At 40.2% G+C, this 23,879-nt stretch overlaps 1 protein-coding gene across 3 annotated transcripts; it reads right to left on the bottom strand.

The window, feature by feature from the left end:
- Positions 1 to 1,844: 1,844 nt before the first annotated feature.
- CD47 (CD47 molecule) lies at positions 1,845 to 22,707 on the bottom strand. 3 transcript variants are annotated; one of them, XM_084225165.1, is made up of 12 exons: positions 22,596 to 22,707; positions 19,071 to 19,421; positions 17,707 to 17,745; positions 15,430 to 15,519; positions 13,685 to 13,786; positions 13,223 to 13,315; positions 12,609 to 12,704; positions 11,071 to 11,163; positions 9,327 to 9,358; positions 6,983 to 7,007; positions 6,312 to 6,339; positions 1,845 to 4,184 (listed from the first exon to the last, which is right to left on the bottom strand). In XM_084225165.1, the coding sequence occupies exons 1-11, from the start codon at positions 22,639 to 22,641 to the stop codon at positions 6,314 to 6,316; spliced, it is 993 nt and encodes a 330-aa protein (XP_084081291.1). In that variant the 5' UTR covers positions 22,642 to 22,707; the 3' UTR covers positions 1,845 to 4,184; positions 6,312 to 6,313. The 3 variants fall into 3 exon arrangements, with proteins under 3 accessions (XP_084081291.1, XP_084081293.1, XP_084081292.1); XM_084225167.1 differs by lacking the exon at positions 17,707 to 17,745; XM_084225166.1 differs by lacking the exons at positions 6,312 to 6,339; positions 6,983 to 7,007.
- Between the last annotated feature and the right edge of the window lie 1,172 nt (positions 22,708 to 23,879).

Raw genomic sequence — 23,879 nt, 5'->3', positions numbered from 1 at the left:
CAAAACTGCATCACTGAGTGCCACATCCAATGACCACCAGTGCCCTGGGGAGCCTATTCCAGGGCTTGACAACCCTTTCAGTGAAGATCAGAATTAGTCCCATAACTCTGGAGAGTACGCATTTCACCAATGCTAGGAGAAACTGTTCACACTCTTCTGGCAAACTTGAAGTTCCTATGCTCTTTAATTCTCCCAGCAAACTTGTATTCATGGCAGACTCTCTCCTCCCTTCACAGCACCCACTCTCCAGCCCAATAATTTCAAAAGCCTCCTGTCTGTAGTCTTTAAAAAAAGCAAAAGAACAGAAGAAACCAAAACTTGTTTCAACACTGCAGCTTTCCTCCCCCAGAGCAGATGATCCTTGTCTCCGTGCTATTTACATTTGTGTATTAAATTTTTTTGCCAATTCATCATTTCATTGAAAAATAGTCTGGTTCTGCCCTTTTCTTGTACTTTTTGAGTACTCCTTGCCCTTTTCCCACAGCCCAGCTGCAGAGTGAAGGGTTTGGGGTGCACCTCCCAGGCCATGCCCTACTGCTGCGCTTCTGCCACAGGCACAGTAGGGAAGCAGCATGGAAACTAGACAAAGTCCAGCTCACACTTTTTCATCCTGAAAGCTTTGCAAGAATCCTCAAGGATACAGGAAGCAAGGAGGTACTGAAGTCCAAGACAGTACTGGCTGCATCTCTGACAAAGGCACAGAGAACTAGAGCAGAAAAGCATTGTGTTCCATAGGAAAGAAATATAAATTCTTCTGCAAAGTGGAAATGAACCAGAGGCTGTCCACTTCTACTCTCAGGCAGGTAACTCGGTAGCAACTGCTGAATTATGGAGCTGTGATCAAGCGCTTTCAGAAGGCTTCTGGACTGGAAGTTCACATCTGGGTTGGTTTTCCTGGTTGAACTGACCAGAGCAGTCTGGATCACAGGTACTGAGCATCACTGATGGTACTGTGTTGAGATATTCTCCAGTCACATACATTTAGATTAGCACCATTTCTTTCTCACCCTGAAGTTCAAGCATGCAGCTTTCCCGAGCTTCAAGACCAGTTTTCCTGAGCTTGCAGTTCACCCTTCAGTTAGGTCCCTGCACAGAAAATTCTAAAACTGTTAAAATTCTGTTTAAATAGCTCAAATTGTGGTTCATGGCTCCTTTAGAGAAGAAGATGCATCCAGAGAAGTCACAAAACATTTCTGTAGAGACGCTGAAGTTCAACAGCCACAGTTAAGAGTCACCTTGAACAAACAGGGGAATTGCCAATAATTTCCACTGTTCCCATCAGCTCAGCTGTACTGAAGAGGATGTGTGTGTGGAAAGCCTACCAGGCACGACTTGCAGCTTCTCTCTCCACATCAAATGAACGTTAAAGACAACTTCAGGAAATCCAGAACTCATCCAGCAGTGCTTCAGCAGTAACACAAGGGATCCTGTTCTCACAGAAATACCACTGCAGGGCTACAAAGACAGACTGAACAGAGGTGCTGCACTGCTGTTCCTGAAGTTACAGTGGCAGCAGCAGCTTGTTACTCCTCATTTCCCACAGGACACTGGGGCAACAGCACTTGATGGGCTGATGTTGGAGAGCGCAACTGAATTTATTACAAGGCAGCCTACACACTCACTTCACCATCTAGATAACCTTTCCAAGGAGAAACACACCCAAAATCATCTGCAGCAGCCTATGTAACCCTGAGAACATTCCTGTAGATCCAGTAAGTAATACATAAGGACAGGGAGAAGAGCAGCTATGACTATGAATTTATGGAAGCAGCTACAGAAGTTCAATGTGCTAGCAACAAGAAAATCTCCTGCAAAAACAACTTAAAATGACTTTATTTTTTAAGAATATTAGCACAATATTTACAAAATAATTTCATGTTTCATAAATAAAAACAGTTTCTTGGGTAAAGACTATAGATCTATAGATATTTAAAATGTCTATATATTTATATATACACACTTATGTACACACACAAATGAAAGCATACAGTTATGAACAACTTTGGTTTTAATTACTGGTGGGAAAGGGCTGGCTAGGTGTACCAATGACTTTTTGAACTCTTGACTTTTAAATTCCCACCTACAAGAAATCCAGCCCTTAATACAACAGGATGGTGGGTTTCTCCCATTTCTGGGGCCACAATTCTGCAGCCCATAGCCAGCCACTGAGCTCCTCAGGTTTTGACAATTCCTAGGAACAGCTCGGCCTGATCCCACGGTGACACAGCGGGGTTCTGCTGCAGTTTGCTTTACAGAAATTAACATAAAGCTATTATACATAATTGTTTTTATAAGGCAGAATACCTCAACAGAATTCCAGTTAACTTAGCTGCTAAGACTTTGAACTCACCAGAGGGAATCACTAGTTATAAAACAGGGAGCACTACACAATACTAAATTAGAAAAATTTTTATACTGAATTGTAATGGAGAACCATCTCCCATCTTTAGTTACGTATCACCGGGATTATGGAAAAACCTTCACCAAAAGATTCATCTGTAAGAGCTCAAACCTTAGGTGAATACTCCCACTGGCAAAGTAGGCCAGTAAATGAGAGCCATAAATGTTTCTCCCATATTTTATTGCATGGGTGACGCTCTTCCCTGTGTCCAGTTCCAATGATCCCAGTGAGGGCTGGCTTACAGCTTGCTTTATATGGCTCAATCCTGCAGTCTTGGCAGGAAGGACTATCATGACAGCACCTACTGTAAAATAAGACACCTCAATTTTGCTTTGTTAAATTCTTAATGCGACTCAGAGTTCAACGTGCAGATCCGTTGCAAATCCCTGCAAATCCCTGCAACATGCACCCACAACATGATATATGAACCTTGGTTTGTAACATTCAATTCTGAGAACTGCCAAATTACTCAGGATCATTAAAAACATGGATTTTATTACGTGACTGTTTGGTAACACCTTTCCAAAGCAACTTTTAAATTGTTAGAAGGAGAAAACCGTGTGTGCCTTTGAAATACAGTACCTTAGTACAAACAGGAAACAGTGTCAAGGTTTCTACAAAGCATACGCAAAGTCCAAGAGCAGCCAACTATACTGGAACAACTCTTAAAGTAGCTGTAAAACATAGCAGAATCTCATGGAATGTGCAAGTCCTAGTAAACTGATTTTTAACCATATCATTAGATATATACAGAAACTGAGCTTCCTCACTCCTCATCAGCTCCTCCTACTTTGTATTTTATGTATTTGTGATGTAATGGCAGCAACACAAACCTGGGCCAGAAATTATATAGCTCTTTTCCATTCAAGAAAACAAGGTTTTAAACTGTCAAAAATATACTAAATAGGAAACTTCTATTTTTATGAAGCATCCGTGACTTTCACAAATTCACTGAGTTAAGAAAGCCTGAAATTGCTTCCAATTCCACACACTACACAACATGAACACACACAAGAACCACATTCAGCATTAAGACTACCAGCTCCTGTGCTCTGTAATTCCAGTGCTGAATTAGGATCCAACAGCTGAGCATTCTCATCAAAGGATACAGAGGAGGCATGGAACCCTCTCACTGGGCAAAAATATCAGCCGCCAGAGCACACATGACTACTGTCCACAGAGAGGAATACTAACATCTCGTGGAATTAGAACTTGGTTAATAATTTCAGGAGAGCTGGGAATAAACTTTGTACTTATGCAACTTTGTGTGTAACTTTGTATTTCTTTAATAAAAATTTGCTGAATGTCAGAAAAGATGTATTTGTACAATCTCTACTTCCTGCTTGTATCATACACATAAACCATACTTTGTCCATGCACACAAATAAAGAAAACAATAGTCTAAATGGTATTGCAATTTCTGGGCTCAGCATGCCCATTATCAAAGCAGTGACTTATGATAGTTTTTGAAAATAATACCACCAAGGATTACTGCAGGGAGACTCTGTACTGGACAAATAGTGCTTTTTATATAGTCTCACCCTCAACCATCCCACATACACCATAACAAAAGAAAATAAAGATCACATGTGGGCAAACACATATGTTCCTTGCTACAGCTGCTGTGACTATAAAATTATGTCATTTATATCAAAAGCACTTTTGCCACACATGCAAAACAACTAGAGTCCTGAATTTCTTCTTGATGAGTAGTGCATCTTCAAGGCCACGGTGTATCAACAACGGTGTACTTTTTATATACGCATCACATAACTCTGCAGTTCTGGGAATTTAGAAAGAAAGAAAAAGAAATATTGTTTGGGAAGAACAGCAATGTTTTGTGCTGCCAATGCAAGTCACAGCTTACAGAATTTTTTTTTTTTAATTTCGAAATTGAAAGCACATTTAGCATTCAAATAGTGGAAAAAGATGTTACTAACAAGTGATGTTTCAGCCTCTCCACAAAAGAAATGCGGACACTGTCTTGGAGCTTTCACTTGTGAATTTAAATAAGCTGAAGTGGCTCACAGGCTCAGCTGCCTGACCCACCCTGTCCATATATTCTAATGCTAGTTTACTTTCACATGCTATTTTGTAAGCTGGTCAGCTTCAAGTACCTGATTCATCCCTGCTTCAGTTTGTGTGTGAATTTTCCAGGGAAGGTTAACATAGAAGCAGGTAAAGCTCAATAGGTTACTGCCTCCAGCATGTGAGTCAGAGCATTTGCCTTCCATCTGTAAAACCTTCTGTCACTGATTAGGAGCCATCTTTCAGAGCAGAAAAAACAGACAGACTTCTACCTCTATCCTAAAATTAAATAGGTAGTTGACAATTTCTGCGCTTTTGGAAGCTCCACCTCAGCACTAGAGGGTAGGTTTTCATAACCTAAATGAGACTCAAGAAAAAACAGGCAACTTATTTAAAATTCATCTCCAAGCAAAATTCTGCCTTGTTCTTCAGCAGGATGAGGTAACTGCAGAGAGCCCATCCTGATCTCCCTTCTGGTCTGCTCTGACTGCAATGGACTGGCAAATATCTGCTTGTTTCCTGGTCTCAACTCTGTCAAGAATAAGCAGTAACCAGTCCTGGAGAAGGCCCTGCCTTCCACTCCATCCAGCTCAGATTACACTAACTGGTTTACATTTGCCAATGTGTTTATGAGACACCAATGCACTTGTCATTTTGTACTGTACAAGTGCTTCTATTCCTACTGGTTTAGATAATTATTACATGGGATGTTTGGATGAACCAAATGTAGTAGTCATAAGCAACACAAATTGAACAGCACATGGTATTTGTAAGGAAACCTGTTTTTAAAACTCATACACCTTTTTCCAATTAGAGCTAACTAGTACCTCATTTATTTGCTCATTGTCAATTCATGCCTCCTAGAAATGGCATGATATAAAAGTATTTCAAGTGAGCTAACAGATTTGGAGTGAGTTTACTCTTCCTCATAAGTAGCAAAATGTTGTAATTGAATGCAGGTATACTAGGCTAAGGGTTCTAGTGATACCTCATGACAAGCTTGCTCAGTATTCAGGGAGAAAGCTAAGTAACAACAGCATCAACGAGTGCTTTTTTATCCTATTCCCATGAAAAGTACATGCTGAATAGAAAAAGCTCAATAGTACTGCTTTCCTTTTCAAACCTTATCATCTAGCCTAAAATTTAAGCTCTTCAATGAGAGCAATCTGAAAAATAATAAACTGAGTGAAATCTGATTGGAATACAATCTAACAAAACCCAGAGAATTCAAGTAACAACTAAAGAGGGGGAGAGGGAGAGAAACTTAATTTTAAACCACGTTCCTGTGAATTTCCATTGAAGATCATCAATTAAATGCAGAGGGAGAGCTTAGTTATCTCAACAACAATAAAAAAAACAAACAAAAAAAAAACAAAAACCAGGACAACAAAAAAAAAAAAAAAAAAAAAAAAACCCCACCCCAAAACCAAACATACAAAAGAAACAAAAACACTCCAAAAAACCCCCAAAACCCCACCAAAAAAACCACCCACAAAAAAAAAAAAAAAAACCAAAACCAAAAACCACCCCCCCCCACCCCCCCCCAATAGAACAACGCACCACCAAGGAAACGTTCCATGCATCTTAAATACATGAGCAAAAAGGAAACATAAAGCTATTTGACTTTCCACATTTGATCAGAAACACACTGTTGCACAGTTCTCTCACTGACTCAACCTCTTCACTGTTTAGGAATACACATTCTTTCCCTAAATTTGTTATACGATACATGTATTCCTTCTTTTTAATTAAATACAATTTGAATAAGAACAGCACCTGCCCTGAAACCTGTCCTTCAAGTTTCATTGATTAGCACTGGGTTACTCTAAACATCAAAACCCTCAAATGCTTAGCCATTGTAACAAGCATCTGTTAGACTTACCATCATTCTAACATCACTCCTTTTGCATCTTTAAAAGTCAAGAAGATGGATTAGTAATGAGTAAAACAGAAATAAAAGCTTCACAGGTTAATATTCAGGTTATTTCTAAAATTCAGGTTAGAACTTGATACTACTCAGCATGCCAATTAGTGAACATAATAGCAAAAAAAAAAAAAAATTCAAAGTCATCCCTTTTTCACTGTAAATTTCCCTCACCTTAAGTGCTATCAGTCTCCCAACACCATGAGTTTCCCCAACCCAAGGAAATATGAAAAAAATAGAGTGGTAAGGATAGATTTTGCTGTGATCATTAAGTATTTCACCTAAATAAATCTTTGTGAATTAACATCAATTTCCAATACAAGTCCCTCTTCTTCCCTTAAAAGCTGGACATTTTGCAAAGCAAAGAGGGTGGACATAGTATAGTGAGACAGTGAATTTGTCCTAAAAGAGTCAAACAGTGCCTCTGGCTAGCAAGCACAGTGGCATAAAACAGGGAGTCTGGAGCTGCAGGCAACATTTTATTGAGAAATCAAAACTGTTACTGACTCACAGAGCCACATAAGTTGCCACACTGATCTGCCATCTTAGTGTTGTGGTAGTGGGAACTAGAACCATCTTTATCCATAATTAATCCCTTAATGAGAAGATAAACCTTGAATATCACCTACCATTTAGTGGTTCTTCTACAGCTTTCTGCAAAACATTTAAAAATATATATATGTATAAAAAGCCTTCATGTTTACTTCGGGCTGGCCACAGTTAAATTACTCTAATTGACATATACAGTAAGTAGTGATTCTACAAAAACGAAGAAAGCTTAATGTTAATCAAATTAATGACTAAAGGTCTGGAAAAAAAATTTATATCATTCAATAGCTGCATTCTCCAAGTAGTTCTCCCCTACTGTGATGTTTACCCAGATGAAATACCCCTAGGTGGCAGCGGAAGCCATGCAGATACTACTTTTAAGCTCTAAAACCTAACTGATAATCTCTGTGATTTGATCAATGGTTAGTAACAAAGCAGCAGGACTAAAAAAGAAAAGAAAATTAGTAGCCAAGCAAATCAAGTAGGATCTCCTCAGAAAGAAATACATGACAGTTGTGCATTTAGTCTGGTAGACAATAATCAGAAACAACACATGCAACCTACAGAAATGCTAAAAATAAAATAAATAAATAAATAAAAAAAATCAGTACTTGGTTAAGATGGCAGATTTGAAAAACCTTTTCACTCTCCAACTCAGGAAAATCTCAATAATAATTTTTTAAGCATGCCCCAGTGTCAGAATGATGCCCTTCACCAATATTAAGTTTACCATAGTCATTAGATGACACAGAATCAAAGTGTATTCTTAAAACTACTTCACACCTATTTACTGCCTCAAAGCACAGCAATATAGGCTGAAGAGCCCTTGATGGAAATAAGCACCACGTTAACACACTCCAGTTTCCACCAGGAATTTCCCTAGCAGCACTAGGTTCACGAACACAAATTATATCACTCTGTATCTAGCCCTCAGCTATCTGCAGCTGCAAAGAACATATTTGTACTAGCTGAGGTTTCCAATGACCTCTAAGTTTTAAAAACTTCTTTTGATTTCAATCCTGTCCCCAGTTCAGAGAGTAACACGATGTTCATTCCTGTGCTGCTGTGGCTATCTATTTCTAAATCCTTTGCTGCCATGGACGACCACCTTGTGAGGAGAGCAGCTCAGAAAGAGAACAGAGTTCCCATCAAAGGATGCTATTTAGCATGCTGGTTTCTAGTTCAAAGTTTATTTACAAGCAAAACTAAGCTAAGGGAAAAAAACTTAATTTAACCTAACTCTCTTGCCCTGTTTACTTCCATTCTACAAGTAAGCACAAGGATGTTAGATAAAGGCAAGATTTCATTTTGAATAAAACATACTTTCAATTCACTTCTCAGCTCATTTTTAGAACATCTCTTAACCTTTTTCCTTCCATTTTTTTAAACTCTGTGCACTTACATTCCTTCCATAAAGAAAGACTAATCCTCTGAAATACCGTTCCTTACAATGAAAATGGATTAGCAAAAGCAAAGGAAATAATAAAAAAACCTAAAAATCTCTTGTCCCAACTGCAGCCAGCTTCCACTGTTAGAAACCATCTTCCTTCAACAGCTGGGTTTCAGGCTCTAGACTGGAGACCTGAAAATGTGTCTCAAATGATGGCTGGCATCCAGGAGGTGGGATGAATTAGCATTTGCCAGATCTCCCTGCTGCAAGGAAGTTTTACTGGTATGCTACAGCTGCGCCTCTTTCCTTGCTTCTGGAAAACACCAGAAATCGGGCAGTTCACATTCATGGATCACTCAAAAGCACTGCGTCAGTCTGTGAAAATTACTGTTTTGGAAATGATTATTCTACAGTTCAAAACTACCAACTGAAAAACCTTCTTTAAAAAAAACAAGGTATTTTTCAATTTGTTCTGTGTTACCTAAAGACAGACATTTTGTTTTCAGAAGATCTCATCAAATTATGGGGCATTATAGGAAAATCAGAAAAAAGTTCAAGGTTATGCCATCTGTTTAGCCAGGAACTGAAGAGAATACCAAAGGGTTCTGGTGTACAAGACCACAGGAAAAAACCTTTCAAGTCTTTCTTACAGGCTACCTGGATGTTTTACACTCACGTTAACGAAAAAGCTTTTTAATAAGGTGAGCAAAATGGCTTTTAAATATTCAGGTGGAAGAACGCATTGTAAGAGAACGCCAAACTTCCACCACCTTTCAGTGACAGCAATGGAAACTCCATTTGGGCACAACAGTCAGAGTAGCCCTATGCCAGGGTGGCAATTACAGTACTACAGACACACTCAATAGGGACAATGGAGACCACCAACTCACTCAACATTAGACATCTGTTACACAGGCAGAACTGTTGCTTGCTACCAACCTGGTCTGAATTCGAACTAGTGAAGAAAGGTTCAGTATCTCACTACAATCCCCTGAGCCATCTAGTCACCCCAAATTTATTAATTTTAAGCTTACCCCCGGACGAGGATGATCTTTCATTCTGGAACCTAAAATAATTACAAAAAAGTGACCAAGCAGATGAATAAATGTCACAATCAACCAAATAAAAACACAGAACCATAGAATTGTTAAGGTTGGAGAAGACCTCCCAGAACATCAAGTCCAAGCAACCAGCAAGCCCATCCCAAGCAGCATCACCAGCACTAACCCATGTCCCCAAGGGGCTAAACATCACTTCCAGTGATCGTGATTTCACCATGTCCTGGGCAGCCTGTTTCAATCCTTGAGAAAAATTTTTTCCTAATATCCAACCTAAACCTTCCCCAGCACAACTTGAGGCCGTTTCCTCTCATTTTGTCACTTGTTACCTTGGAAAAGGTATTGTCTATTCATAAAACTTGCAACAGAGTTGTAACACACAGAACTGCAGCTTCCCTGTCCAAAGATACTTAATTCTATGATCTGGAAATCTTAGAGCCTCTAAGCACTCTTCTTTTTAAGAAACAAATAATCTTATCACATACAGCATGTGAATTGCCTCATGCACTCAGCTCTAAAGGTGAATTAGGTTACTCACTATTCATTCTGCTTATTTTGGCATGCTAGAATCTACCCCAATAGTCACATTTGACTTCTTCAGCCAGCACAATCAAACCAGAAATGCAACATTTATGCAGACCATGAGCACACAGCATTGAACACTATACACTGAAGTTTATAGAAATAAACCAAAGTAAATAAAATAGAAATTTATTGTTGCTATTAAAAGGCTTGATTCACATCTGCCATTTTTTACTCATCTTCATTTAACCTGGATATCAAATATTAGGCATTCTGCCTTAATTTCTTCTCTACTGGAAATTCTTCCTGTCTTAGGGTCTGTTTCTGGCCATGCCCACACATAGTGTGCACACATTAACCTGGGAGACTCAGTGGTTCAGTGCAGACTTGCAACTGCACTCACTGTAAGCACTTCAGCAGCTTGAGTCTGGAAGCAACATACCCTCAGTTGCACAGTTCTCTGTCCACAGAGGGTGGACAACAACGACGTGCTTGAAGAGCCTGTGCACAGCTTGAAATCAAAGCTTCTCTGACCCAAGCTGCAGAGTCCATTCAACGTTATGCTATGGCAAGCCAGCATTCCAATCACACAGCATTGCTGGGTTTTGCTTATTTAGCACATCTTTAAATCTCTCATCGTTTTGAGATCTGATGAACAGATCAGTTTCTGAAACAATGCCTTGCTATGCTCTTCTCCTGGGTTTTAAAATTAAGCAGGAGGAAAACCAGGGTTCACTAAAATGAAAGGTGCACGTTCAAATTGCTCTTATTTTAACCTAACTATCTAGTGCAAATCAGTAGGCAGATTTTTGCTTCTTTAAATCCATGTTTTGATAAGCTTTTGTCACCACCATCCCACAACCCACTCTACAGAATCCTTTACACCCTTTTGCTCTCTTCATTCTAAGATCCAGCTGGCCAACTGTGTAAATGCAGAACTTAAACAGCAACATCCCTCCTACAACTGAAACACTCTTACTTAAGAAACCTGGCTGTGCTGATCTCAAAATAGTTTATGATGATAAACTGTGGGTTTTTTAACTCAAGATTTCCCACACACTCTATGAAAGAAAGCCAACACATACAGACAACTTTTCAGTAATTTTTAAAACTATGTAACTGTGAAATCACACCTTATGCTCAGATAAATTATGTCTACTTGAAAGGAAAATAATGCAGAATATTAGGGGCTACTTACCCATAATAAGCACGTAAGCCAGACTAAGCACACTTGCAATAGCCATAATAGCTAAGCCAGCAATCAGAACAGACCCATGTAATGGAGGACAGGCTGAGAAAAACATAGTAAAAGAACTGTGTCAACTGACACCAAAAAAGCACAAACTCTTATTTTCAGATATAACTGCTTAGTAAAATAAATAAACCTGATAAAGACAGGCATGTTTAATTTCACTTTCAAAGCTATCCCAGAACTACTCCTGCATATTTTTTTTTGTATACATTCTCTAATGATACAGAGGCATTTACTGATTTATCCTGCTTAGCTGATAAATCTTCAATCCCACCTGTAATGGCCTGTAATTATATTACTTGACAGAATACAATACTGTTGTTGTTATAACTATCTGTCAGCTCAACCCAGGACTAGCTGATTCTTTTGACAGTTCAGGGTCACTGAGCTGAACTCCCAGAGATACAGGTAACACTACAATGTATGTATTGGAGAAGAACACCCTAAAAAAAAACTAGGGACACTTTGCATTTACAAGCATTATAAAACATCCTCCAAAAAATCCTTGTATTAATGCTTTACCAGAAATTTCTCATCAGTTTATTTTACTATTATAACTTACAGAACTTACAAATACTTCTGTAAATACTAAACAAAAAGCATAAAATTCAAATCACAACTCCACTGAAAGGGCTGTGATTTTACCCAGATTAGACAGATCTTTAGAAACCACTTCAAGGAGAAATAAGAAATAGGTCTTAAATCCCCAAACAAATCAATGACTAAAACGAGAGTATCTGTACAAAACAATAAATCAGCAACATAAAGTGCCTACAAGGAGCACGAATATGCATTCTCCTACTAAATATATTGCCAAGGACAACTAGTCCTAAATTGACCCTTTTCTCTCCTGTGGGCTTCTCTGGTGGCACAGGGGAAGGCAGGGAGGGGACAAAGGGGGACCAGGGGCATCACTGCGTGTGGTGGTTAGGTGGTGTTCCTTCACCACAGTGACAGTTTTTTCAGTGATGAAACAGAGTGTCAGCCACAACCCAGCTTACAACAGCCCGAGAACAAATGCAGGTTTACTGTTTCTACATTTACCTTCTTAATCTGTTTTACTGGTATTCATTGAAATATTAATGGACTCAGCTTAGCAAGGAATTTCTGATTTAATCACTTAACATGTGAAAATTATTATTACTTAATTTCTAAATACCTTAGGCCCCAGTAAGAGTAACAATAATAGTCACCCAAAATCAACACTAACATGCAAAATTAAAACAATCAACTTTTTTTTTTTTAAAGCAGATGCTCACAGAATGCAGTCATGAAACTGATGTATGTAATATTTGCTTTAGGCTATTCTTCTTTCACCACATAAAAGTATTAGCACGGTAGTCCTAAACTACATTTACAGAAGTTACTAGCTAACATTCCATATAGTGAAGCCATTTTCACAAAGTTTTAGGGTTAGAAATAAGCAAACATCAGGTGTAGACAAGAGTAAAAAGCACATTTTCCCAGAAGACTTAACTGCTTACCTGGGACACACAGTGCAAAACCAACTACAGCAATTATATAACCAAGAAGTTTCAAACCTATCAGAGCCAATGTTGCCTGCAGTAGACTGTCAAAAACTGGGGAAAAAAGAAATAAAATTATAAAATTTAACTACATAGATGTAAAATACAGATAATTGCATAAAGCTAGAAATCAGATTCTCCTAAATTCTAAGCTCAGCCAACCAGCATGCTAACAAACCTACAAGTCACTGCAAGTCAAGGCTCCTGTATGTATACACACACATACAATTATATATATATAAAAATAACATTATAAACAAACCACAATTACAAAAAATGGAACCCACATTCTTAGAGCCAATTATCCAACCCACTCCCTAAACCCAGAAAGGGTGAGCAGAAATCACTCAGAGGTGCTAAATTTCACTGTTCAAGCAGGTAACTTCTACATCTTCTGTGAAGCAACGCAGGCCAACAAACACAAGCTAAATATTTTGTTTCGAGATACTATAAATGTGATGAACCCAGGGTGCTATTGTAGCACCTGCTTATAAAATTTAGAATATTTTGAAGACTATGGGAATAGCTCAGTTTGCTTCAATCCATGTGTTAGTGAGTAAAGAAATACTCACCAATTCCAAACATGACGTACTGAAGTGGTACCAAAATCACAGCAGGGATTACAATGAGGCCAAGACCAGACTGATTCTTTACAGTATAGCCATCTGCAAACATTTATGTGGGAATCAGTAAAACCAAAATTGTTAACTGGAGTAATGCATAAAGCAACAAACATAAATCACTCTCATCACCACATTTCCCACTGAATGAACCAGAAGTCACCCTCTAGTCCCTAATATTTACCCACAGCAGTAGGACAGAAAATATACGTAAATTTTGAGTCAGAGTCTTCCTTGTCAGGCCTTGAGGGCCTGACAACTCCAACGCTTTTTCTGCTGTAGTCTGTATATTCTCTTTTTTCAAAAAATTAGTAGATGGCAATTAATAGGTGGTACTAACTTCCATACTACAGAATTGAAGAGATTCTTTTCCACTCTTGTTCCCTTAAATTGAGAGCAATTTTAATCCCTTACCTTGGAGAAAAAGAGCAGCACCTATACCAGCTACAACTGCAAAGATGACAAGTGCTACAATTATGTACACTTTCCTCTGAGATTCAATTTCATATTTTAATCCTTAAAGAGACAGAGAGGAAAACAATCAGACACACAGATTCTCTCACTGAAATACACAGATTTATGACTCAGACTGTTCCTAAATAAAGACACCCAAACTCCTAAAATTTACAGCTATATCCACTCCCAAGATTTGTTTTTATTGATTGACATGGCTTTCTCAGAAAAATGACCCCTAGTATCAGGGTTCTAGTCAAATTCTTACTTTCTCCTTTCATGCAATTCAGCTGATATGTTATCAGAATAACTCTGGGACATGGTACAGGTTAATTCTGATAGATGCACTGCTGATATTTAAATGTTACAGTAAATTTGCTACTCAGGTGAGTGTCAAGAGAGGGATTTAGAAATTCCAGGTTTCATTCTCTTCTTTATGACACTGTGTGAGCTCAGACACATCACATCACCTCTGTCCCCCCAAAGGAACTTAAATCCTAAAAGCCAATCCTGTAAATGAAAGTCCCAAAACCCCACCTCAAACAAACCAATACAACATCCCCCAATGCACAAAACCAAGAAAACAAACATTTCTGAATAGCACACAGAAAAATCATGCCCAATTTAACAACCTATTTAAAGTATCATTGGTGGATTCCCAGGTTACCTAAAAGAGTAAAAAACCAGCACCAACACAAAAAAATCCCAACAAACAATAAGTAAACCCATATTTATTAGGTTAGAGATAGGACACCTCATTTCCCCACAGAAGCCAAGACTTTTCAATGAATTGTCCAGGTGCAAAAACAGTGCTTCTCCATGAAATTACTATTTTCCTAAAAATGTTGGAAGTTCTGCTATAAACGCAGGGCAATGACAAGTCCTGAACAGATCAGAGTTTCTATACCATTATAAAATATGAAAATCAGGAATGTAACAATACAGAGATAAAATAATTTTTTGAAGTATCTATTAGTTTTCAACCTTGGACCATGGATAGACCTTTGAAGAGTAACACACACTTCCAGAGATTCACAAAAAAGTAATAACAGAAGTTATACATAGATAGCTGAATATGTATGTGATTATTTCAGTGCAATTACTCTCAGTGCAATTACTTTCCGTTTCTTACGGACTTGACTCTTAGCTGAAATGTTTCTATGGTTTTTTTTTTCCCGTTTTGTTTATTTTTTATAAGTCTACAAATTGAAAAAGGCTGAAAAACCTCAAAGACTAAGGTAACAAATTGCACCATCTGAAAGACCAGGACATAAAGCACACTCTGCATTGCACAGATGTTGGACAACAGTGTATGAAGAACATCTAAGGATGTCTGTCCCTAGTGAATTGATGTATTGCTTCTAAAAATATTTAACAAAAGCACTGATGTCAGTATTAAATTATAACTAAGCCAGTGCTAAAAGATTTATGAAAATATTTACATTAAGAAGAGAGCACACCATCCTTCTATAATATTGATTTTACGGTCATATAATGAAACATTTTTTAATTATTCAATACTGTCATGGTGAATCAACTGTGAAGAAAAGCTTCACACATACCATGCCTCTGAGTATTATCTGGATCAATTTCTACACATCTTTTAGATGTGAGTACCATCTTTCATTTTACATGGATGCCTTTATGCATGGCAGTGATTTCAGGACAAATCAGCAACTGCAAAGAATTAAAGAGTAAATACTTACCAATAACAATTAACTGAGCTGCACATAAAATAACAAGTAAGCACATCAATGATACGATGACAGCCCTCTCCACTAGAAGGAACCATGATCCTGGAGAATAAACAAAGAAAAATAGTAGGAAGAGAACAAAAACTGCAGCTATTTGCTTTGTATTTTTCATTCCTCTTAGGCTATGTAGATTGCCCAATACTGTATGTAATTCAGCATTAAGAATTATAATAGGCTAAGAAACCTATGTCCTCTACCTTTGTATTTTTCTGCGCGACAACCTACTTTTTCAGCACTTCCAGCCATCCCAGTATTTTCCAAACTGGAACTATTAACTTCCACTGGAGCAGAGAATATGCTGGTGGTAATTTTTAGCACTACAAGCTACTGAACTTGTGGAACGACAAAAAAATTCTGTAAATCAGAAAAACAATATTTAGGTTAAGCAGAGAAGATATGAAAGGTCCAATCTGATGCCTCCTCAGCCACTCTATTTACTTTCAATGGCGGTAACTCCAGAAGAAATCCGGATGTGTGGTAAGGAATATACAGGAGCTAGCCTAAGTGAGAGAGAAACAATTTTAAGTCCTCCCAACATCATCCATCTAGATTTTTCCCCCCTGCATTTTGGATGCCGTAGGCTGTTCAGCCAGTCATGCTTTAAGACCCTGTAAGCCACCTTCCAACATAAAATTCTGAAAATATCTCCACTGAACTAGAAAATGCAGTTAATTCTTGCATCTCTGCTCATATATTCATTTAGGCTCACTCAATGGAATCCAAAGTCTCCATTTCTTAGATTATACTTTCCACCATTCCTCTGCCTGCACATTTGCCTCCAAAGAAATTTCGAATCTTTATTTAGATGCATTTGTTGCATTTTTCTCCATATGTGAAAGTTGTATCTGTTGGTCCAGAAACATGTAATTAAGCAGGAACACCTCACAATTTTAAATGCCAATTAAATACCCTAAGGGCAGCATCTAAGTTCACCAATTTCCCTCTTGCCCTCCCCTCCTCCCACAAGAGGTGACAGAAGTAGATACAGTACATACAACAGAAATACAAGGCAAACATTAAGCTGAAGGCAAGTAAATGGAGAAATTGCTTCTAACTTCTAACTCACCAAAACAAGGCTGATTCATGGAATTGTTTAATACAAGGCTTTTTACTTCATTCCCAATATTGAAAAAGCAACTAATATTGCACAAAGTAACTTGTAATGCACAAGTGGCCACTCCCTAGGTAAGCCAAATCCCAGCGATGCTGTTTGATGCAACTGAAAATAATGAAAGTAACTGCAAGCAGAGACTCTGAGAGCCATTTCACTTCCTCTGCAGTATTTCCAGCTGACACTATCCAGTGTAAAGAGAAAGCAACCAAGAAGCCTGGTATCTGCTCGAGCTTCAACATGCAACAAAGAGCCACGTGTTGCATGCTGAAGCCCCAGACTCCAGGTCCTGGAGTCTGAAAGAACTTCCCATACAGAAGAGCTTGCAATACTGCAGACACATGCAACTTGCAAGGAAGAGGAACTGCTGAAAGCATCTTCCTGGAAATACACTTCCCTTACTCTGGTGCTTCATAGTAATCACATGAACTTCTGGTATGAATGAGTGTTTTGAGAGCCAGTATAGGGCAGTTCCAAGCTAAGATGAGAGACTTCCAGACTGGGGGAAAGAAGTCAAGAGAAGAGTAAAGGGAAAGGAAACGGGGAAAAGGCAACAAAGAAAAGAAGAAATGAGAAGGACAATGAAAGAAGAGAAGAGAAAAAGCAGCAAGAAAACAGATGATGAAGAGAGGAAAAAGAAAAGGAAACAGGAAAACTTGACAGTGACTCTCCTGATCAGGACAGTGTGTGTGTCTGTGCACAAAGATAGAGCATTTGCACAGAAATCTTGCTTACACTCTTATCCACTGCCTAGGTGAATCCAGGAATTCTTTAAGAGAGATGGAGGACAGCTGGCTCTTGTATTACTTTGTTAAAGCATCAATTGGAACATGCTAGTAGTGACAGCATGAATTCATTGCTCAGAAATGACCCAGTGAAGACTGGTACAGGATTTCAATTATCCACTAACCCTTTACAAAACTCACTCACTAAACTTTCTTCGATTAGCTTATTGTCTCAAGAGTTTCTCCAGAACACTGAAGAGGAGGAACAAGCAACAAAAAGCTGTGCAGAAGAACTGAGAGTGTTTTTCTTCACCCTCAAACCTAAAGTTTTACATTTTCTAGCTTATACTCTCAAACTTAATGCAACCTCAAAACTATGAGTTACTCACTAACCATATTTATCCTTTGGTCTTGCGCCGTCGCAACTGACAACTAGAAAATGAAATTAGAAAAATTATATCAGTTTCCTGCTCTGTTGTCTTTATACCGATTTCATAATTATAAACACAGAGAAAATAAAACTTGCAAATGGGACTTGATTCTCCTACACTCTCAAGCCTCGTTTCCTCTTCTGGAGAGCAACACTAAATTGCATAAATAGTCAAAAAAAGGCTGAGTAAGCTGTAAGAGAATGAAGGAAACAGAACCTTTGAATACCTCTTCCCTGTTTTTGCAGCATTCTAAGAAAAAAATTATATTCTAACATCTTCCCTTTCAGTGGCTGTGCCCTTCTCAATTTCAGGATCACATTTGCTATGCAGAGTATATGGTTAACTCAACTACTAGACCCAACAGCCTGCAGCAGGACACAAACAACATCTGTTTGAGCTTCACAAATATTTAATTGCGAAATGTGAGACCTAATAGCAAAACCGAAAAAAATTCTAGAGTGCATGGGTAAGGCTCCATGTGCTACATATATGCAACACATTTAGTGCTTCTGATCAGCTCTCCAGAGGCAAGTCTCCTGTGCAAAACACATGAAGAGGGCACACCTATGTCCCGTGAAACTGTCACATCTGCATAGCACTGGACAGATAATACAGCTACAGCAGAACCCATTATCTAACAGCTGAGGCAATGGAGAACGTGGGCTGGGACTGTCAAGATAAAGTAGAACAGCTCTCTAGATGAGAAATTCATTTAGTGAATCTCATTCATTTTAACATCACTTTAAACACCATCTTTTGAAGATGATATTTAATGCTAGAAAACCACAAGTTGCCATCTAGCAGTAGCATCTTCAACCTTGCTAGAAAACTGCCTACTTTCAGACTGAGTCTTAGAGCTCTTGAAACAGAATTTCTATTCGTTTTAGAGAATTTCTACCTGTAGTTTTCCAGCAGAGTTAAAGGTTGCAAGAAGCAACTATTCCAAGAAAAGATCTCTGCAGACACTGTGATGGATGCATACATTTCAGTATTATGAAGATGATCAGAAATATGTCACACAGTAACATAAGACTGCTGCATATATCAGCATCTACATAATCAAAAAGATTTGAGAAAGCATAGATTTTCCTATATGGGACCTAAATCATGCTCAGACATTATTACAGAATGAAAAAACGTGTTCAGATCTTTCCCATGGAAGCACTCCCCTCTAACTTAAACCTAAATAAGCCACAGAAGGCCTAGGTGTATTTTGTATTTCACTTTAAAGGTACACATTGCCATGTACATTATTTTTCTCTTTCCCTTAAGATTTTGTTTGCTTTCCCCTTCCAATAGGTTCATAAACAATAGCAGGCAACTCACCTGAGCTGCTTTTAAGTTGCATTCTTGTTTCTCCTTCTCTGTTTGATTCTGTTACTTTACAGCTGTAATTTCCAACAGTTGCTTCTTCACTCTTCAGCACCAGCGAGGCCACACCCTTGATTAATTCCGGCCTGGATAGAAGTCTTGCAGATGAAAATGAGGGATGAACATTCACATTCTTGGTTCCTCCATGATAAGAAAAAATTATAATTCCTTGCCTTTTCCATGTAACAAACATGACTTTTTCATTGTTCTGCTTTAGATTACTCACGTAACAAGGTAAAACTACGGTTTCATTACAGTCATTTTTTTCTACAACACTTGGCGCAGAAAGTGACAACTGGGCAGAACCTATAAAGAAAAATTAAAATGGACACATTCAGAATTATTTCTTAATAATCAAAACCAAAAAGAAATAATTACAAGTGAATTGGGAAAACAAAACAAACTCTCCTGTGAAACCAGAAAAAGAGAATCAGGCTTTAATGGATCAATAGATGATGAAAAAAAAGACATTATTATAATTCTACTCACTACACAATTCTAATTCTACACAAACTCAAGCCATTCTCACATTAATTTAATATAGAGATACCATAACCTATTGTACATTTGAAAAAAAATACTGGGTTGCTATTTATTTACTTGGACACTTCTATTTCACAAGGGGAAATACTGTCTGGTTTCTGCAAAGCATACAGATAACATTAACCACAGACTGTGCCACTAATGTTCAGTTTTTTGCTGCTGATCACACAAGTATCTATATATTGAGATCCAGGCATCAGCTCCACCCAAGCTCCCTTCACAGCTCATTAAGGACACAGGGAAGAAAGTCTCATTATTACACTTCTGAGAAAAGGCAGGCAGGGCAGCTTAGTCAAGAAAGCTTTGTCACTTGTTCCCTCTTATCTCTGAAGGTGGAGCCAAATGCCCATAGGTTTAGATCATTTCTTGCAAATTCTCTCTTTTCCTTTCCAGTGGAGAATGTGCACACACAGTACCATATATTATATAAGATTACTACTTAGTATTTGACTGCATACACAACAAAACGGAAAACGGAGAATTTGTAAAAATCACCAACTTGTACTGCAAATCACCATGACTAACGTCTCTAACAATCACATCCAATGCAGGTGAGGAAAAATAAACACCTCAAAGGATTAAGTTACCATTGCTGGGTTTTCCCATGTCTCTCCCACACTGCAACACAGTTCCAAAACAGTAGTACTGACTGACCACTGTTTCAAGACAGAACTCAGCCCTATGCCAAGATTTTATCAGAAATGAAAATTCATTCATTAGTTCTTAAGAATATCAAAAATTGTAACAGCAGTATATAAATTACATCAGAAACCAGAAAAAACAGGTTAATTAAACTAGCTTGGCTGTAAGCTATGAAGGCTTTGAATATTTTATTTTCTCTATTTTTCCTTGTTTGTATGAAATCATAACAAAAAGTTTAATAGCTTTCTTCATAGTAATTGCTCCCCAAAGTCCCAGAGCCATTAATAACTCAAAATGCTTTACTACAGCTATCTGATAAAACCAAATATGGGAAAGGATATGACAACCCCCTATACTGTAAGCACTGAGACTTACAAACTGGAATAGCTCCAGGGACTTCCGAGAAACTATTAAACTATTTATACTCACGTGTATAAAACCAGCTCAGAATGATATGTATTTAATGGCAAAACTTAATAAGGGCAAGGGGAGAAAGAAAAAAAAAAAGGAAAGGGAAAAAAAGTTATGTCACTATTTGCAGTAGCTCTTTAATTTTTTTTTTTCCCTCAAATCAAGAGTCTCAGATCGCATTTAAAAAAAAAACACCCTTGTTTTAAATACTGCTTTAATATTCTAACACTATTTCCTGAATTACTACTGAATATCAAAAGCTTAAAATAAAGTGGCTCTGTATATATTATGCACGACGGCACTTCACAATGAGGAAGAAGTATTTTCTGGTTTACTCATTGTGTTGCATTTTTAAACTAATAAAAGCAACAAAAGCAGAACAAAGGGAAAATATACATAAACCTCAGCCTATGCCCTAATAAAAATCAAACATAGACAATTAAAACATTAAACGGTTCTTTGTGAAATAAATTGCACACCTGTTTCTCACTAAGTCATGACAAAAACTGTTGGAATTTTTCTTCTTTTTCAGAGCTAGCACACTTACACTTTTGCGAGCTCTGTCCTCCATGACCCGGCTGCTTTGACAGAAGAGGTTGTGTGGCTGCTCTCCCACTAAAGGGAGCCCCACGGCTTCCTGCAGATGGTACTTCCACTACTGACTTCCCAACAATTCTGGCGCTAAGAGGAAGCCAAGAGAACCCTCTCCCACCAGTTAACAAATCCTGCAGGCAATGGATTACTGGGTGGGCTCTTCGCCTCCAACTTTCTCGTAGATTATCATCTCGGAGGTGTCACATGAAGGTGGCAATTTTAGAGCCTTACACTACGCAGCGCGGGGGCTTCTGAAGAACTTGCAGCTGCGAAGCTGCCACAGAAAGGCTCTGCACATGCAGAGCAAATTCAGAACTGCTGCACACAGTCGGCAGAACTGGTTAAGTGGGGTCACTGCACCTGATGGGAGCCGGCCCTTCTCCCCTCCTCACGCAAACCACGCCGGGGCGCTTGACATTTAAGCGAGTCTATTGCTAACCCCGGAACCCAGACCGGGATTTCGACATGAGGTTTAAACACGCAAGTTTCGATGTGCTGCTTACTGACAGAACAACACTACAGCACCTGCACCTCGCTGAAATCTTTTTAGCCCTGTCCTTCCAGCGAGTTTCTTCTCAAGGCAGAGAAATAAGAATTTAAGACAGTGCAATATCAACTGCACTTCGATGGCACACAAACCTATTAAAGATCAAGAAACGCCGCCAACCCCAGACCCTGTGCAGCGGGGAGCAGCGTGACAGTTTCAGGAAAGCACAGGGAGCTGAGCTGCCCTAATGCACAGGGAGGAGAGGAGCAAAGCTCCGGGCACGCTGTCTCTCCTCCCCCCCGCAACTTCTGCGGGGGGCAGCCCACCGCCTGCCCCGGGGACAATGCGGGGAGCGGCGGGGACGGAATAACAGCGTGTGTTTTGTGCGTGTGTGTGTGTCCCCGCTCCTTCCCAAAGGATGGCGATCTACCACTGCGGAGCCGCGGCCCTACACGCGCCGGCTGCCAGCAGGAAGAGCCGGGAGTTCCGGGCAGGAGCGCCGCGAGTCCCCTCACCGAGCGGCGGGAGGACGGGCGGCAGCCGCTCCGCCCCGCTGGCCCCGACACTGGCCCCCGTCCGCCGCCGCCGCCCGACCCTCCCCTTCCCACGGCTCGGGGGGCGGCTCAGCCCTTCCCTCGCACCCGCCTCGCACCCCGGGGGCCTCGCCGGAGACACCGCCGCGGTACTCGCGCCAGGATCGCACGGAATGCGCCTCGGGGCGATAGCTGCGGCCGCAGCCGGAGCAGTCGGGACGACGAGGGAAGAGGAGAGAAAGGCAGGGGGCAGGCGCGGCGGGCACTCACCTGCGCGCAGGGCGCCGAGCAGCACGGAGGCGGCCAGCAGCCACATGGCGGAGCGGCGGCGGTGGCGCGGCCCGGCGCAGCGGCGGCTCGAGGGCTCCGCAGCGGGCGGGCGGGCGGGCGGCGGAGGAATGGGAGGGGGGGCGCTCGCACCGCTGATTGGCCGCGCCGCTGGCGCGGGGGCGGGGCCGCCTTCACGGACAGCCCCGCTCCCCCCCTTTCCCCCCCACCCCGGCGCTCCGCGGCAGCCCGCGGGAGTTGAGCTGCGATAAGGCTTGTTTTTGGTGAGGTAGCGTGTCTTTTTAAAGTGATTAGCAGGACGTACATCCCACGCCCGCCTGAGCTCCGGAGCCGCGGTGTTGTGGATCGCGTTTCCCCGCACGCACGGCGTGGCGTTCGGGGCCGCTTAAAATGGCTGCCAGGGGAAGATGCCGGCTCCAATAAAAGGGGAAGCGTTGACAGGGTGACTCCTCCACCGCTTTGTTGATTACGAAACATCTTGATTTTTTGAAGGGCAAAGACCCCGTTGGGGTGGGGAGGGCAGCGGGCCGGCGGGGGCGTCGGGGGACGGAGGGAGCGCTTTGGTTTCCCCGTGCCTTCCCCAGTCAGCTGACGCCGGGGGCTGAGGGCATGCTCCTTGTTGCTAAAAGCCTCTGGGAGGCCGGCTTCGCCAGGGCTACGTTTGCTCCTGGCTGCACTCATATGCACTAAGTGCAAGTGAAACACAAAGTGTTCAAAAACACTGAAGAACTTGTAAGTGATGAGTTGTTGCACTTAGTCTAAAATGCTCCTTTTCCCTATTTTTGCAGTAATACATACATTTGACTCTTTCAGCAAATGTTTCAACAAGATTTTTTTTTTTTTTTCAGGAGTAGCCCTTCTTAGCACTTTTAATGTAGAGTTTCCTTAAAATTTTGAACCTATGCATAGGTTCAAATGTGAGGCTTGACTAGGCCAATATTCAAGCAGCAATCAATTTATTAATTAATATGGTAAAGTATGGGCAATACAGCCCTGGATACAGTGGGGGACGTTTTCCCTCCAACTGCACACTGATGGTTGGGGCTTACAGGTATTTATAGGGGTACTCATGAGCTTTCTCAGCAGTTTCTATTCCCAATTTTTATGTCACAATTCTATACGCTATTGTGATTTAGTTTTTCTCAGGATGTATCCCAGAAAAAGGAGTATCCCAGGTGGTGGTGGTTCGGTTTCCGAAAGAAGGAAGAAGTCTCCCAGATGATGAGGCTCAATCTCCAGATATGGGTCCACCTTTTGATTGCAAGG

Source organism: Fringilla coelebs (assembly GCF_963513975.1).
Source record: "Fringilla coelebs genome assembly, chromosome: 2".
NCBI lineage: Eukaryota > Metazoa > Chordata > Aves > Passeriformes > Fringillidae > Fringilla > Fringilla coelebs.
The sequence above is the reverse complement of the archived record's forward strand: the minus strand, read 5'-3'. Positions and strand labels throughout refer to the sequence as shown.

Bases quoted from the DNA above. Each gene is read 5' to 3' on its own strand.
- CD47 (XM_084225165.1), bottom strand. From the start codon at position 22,641: ATGTGGCTGCTGGCCGCCTCCGTGCTGCTCGGCGCCCTGCGCGCAG. The intron at 15,520-17,706 runs GTTAGTGAGTAA...TTTATTCTCCAG, and splicing joins AAGACCAAAGGATAAATATG to GATCATGGTTCCTTCTAGTG. The intron at 7,008-9,326 runs GTAAGCTTAAAA...AATGTTTTGCAG, and splicing joins AAGATCATCCTCGTCCGGGG to AAAGCTGTAGAAGAACCACT.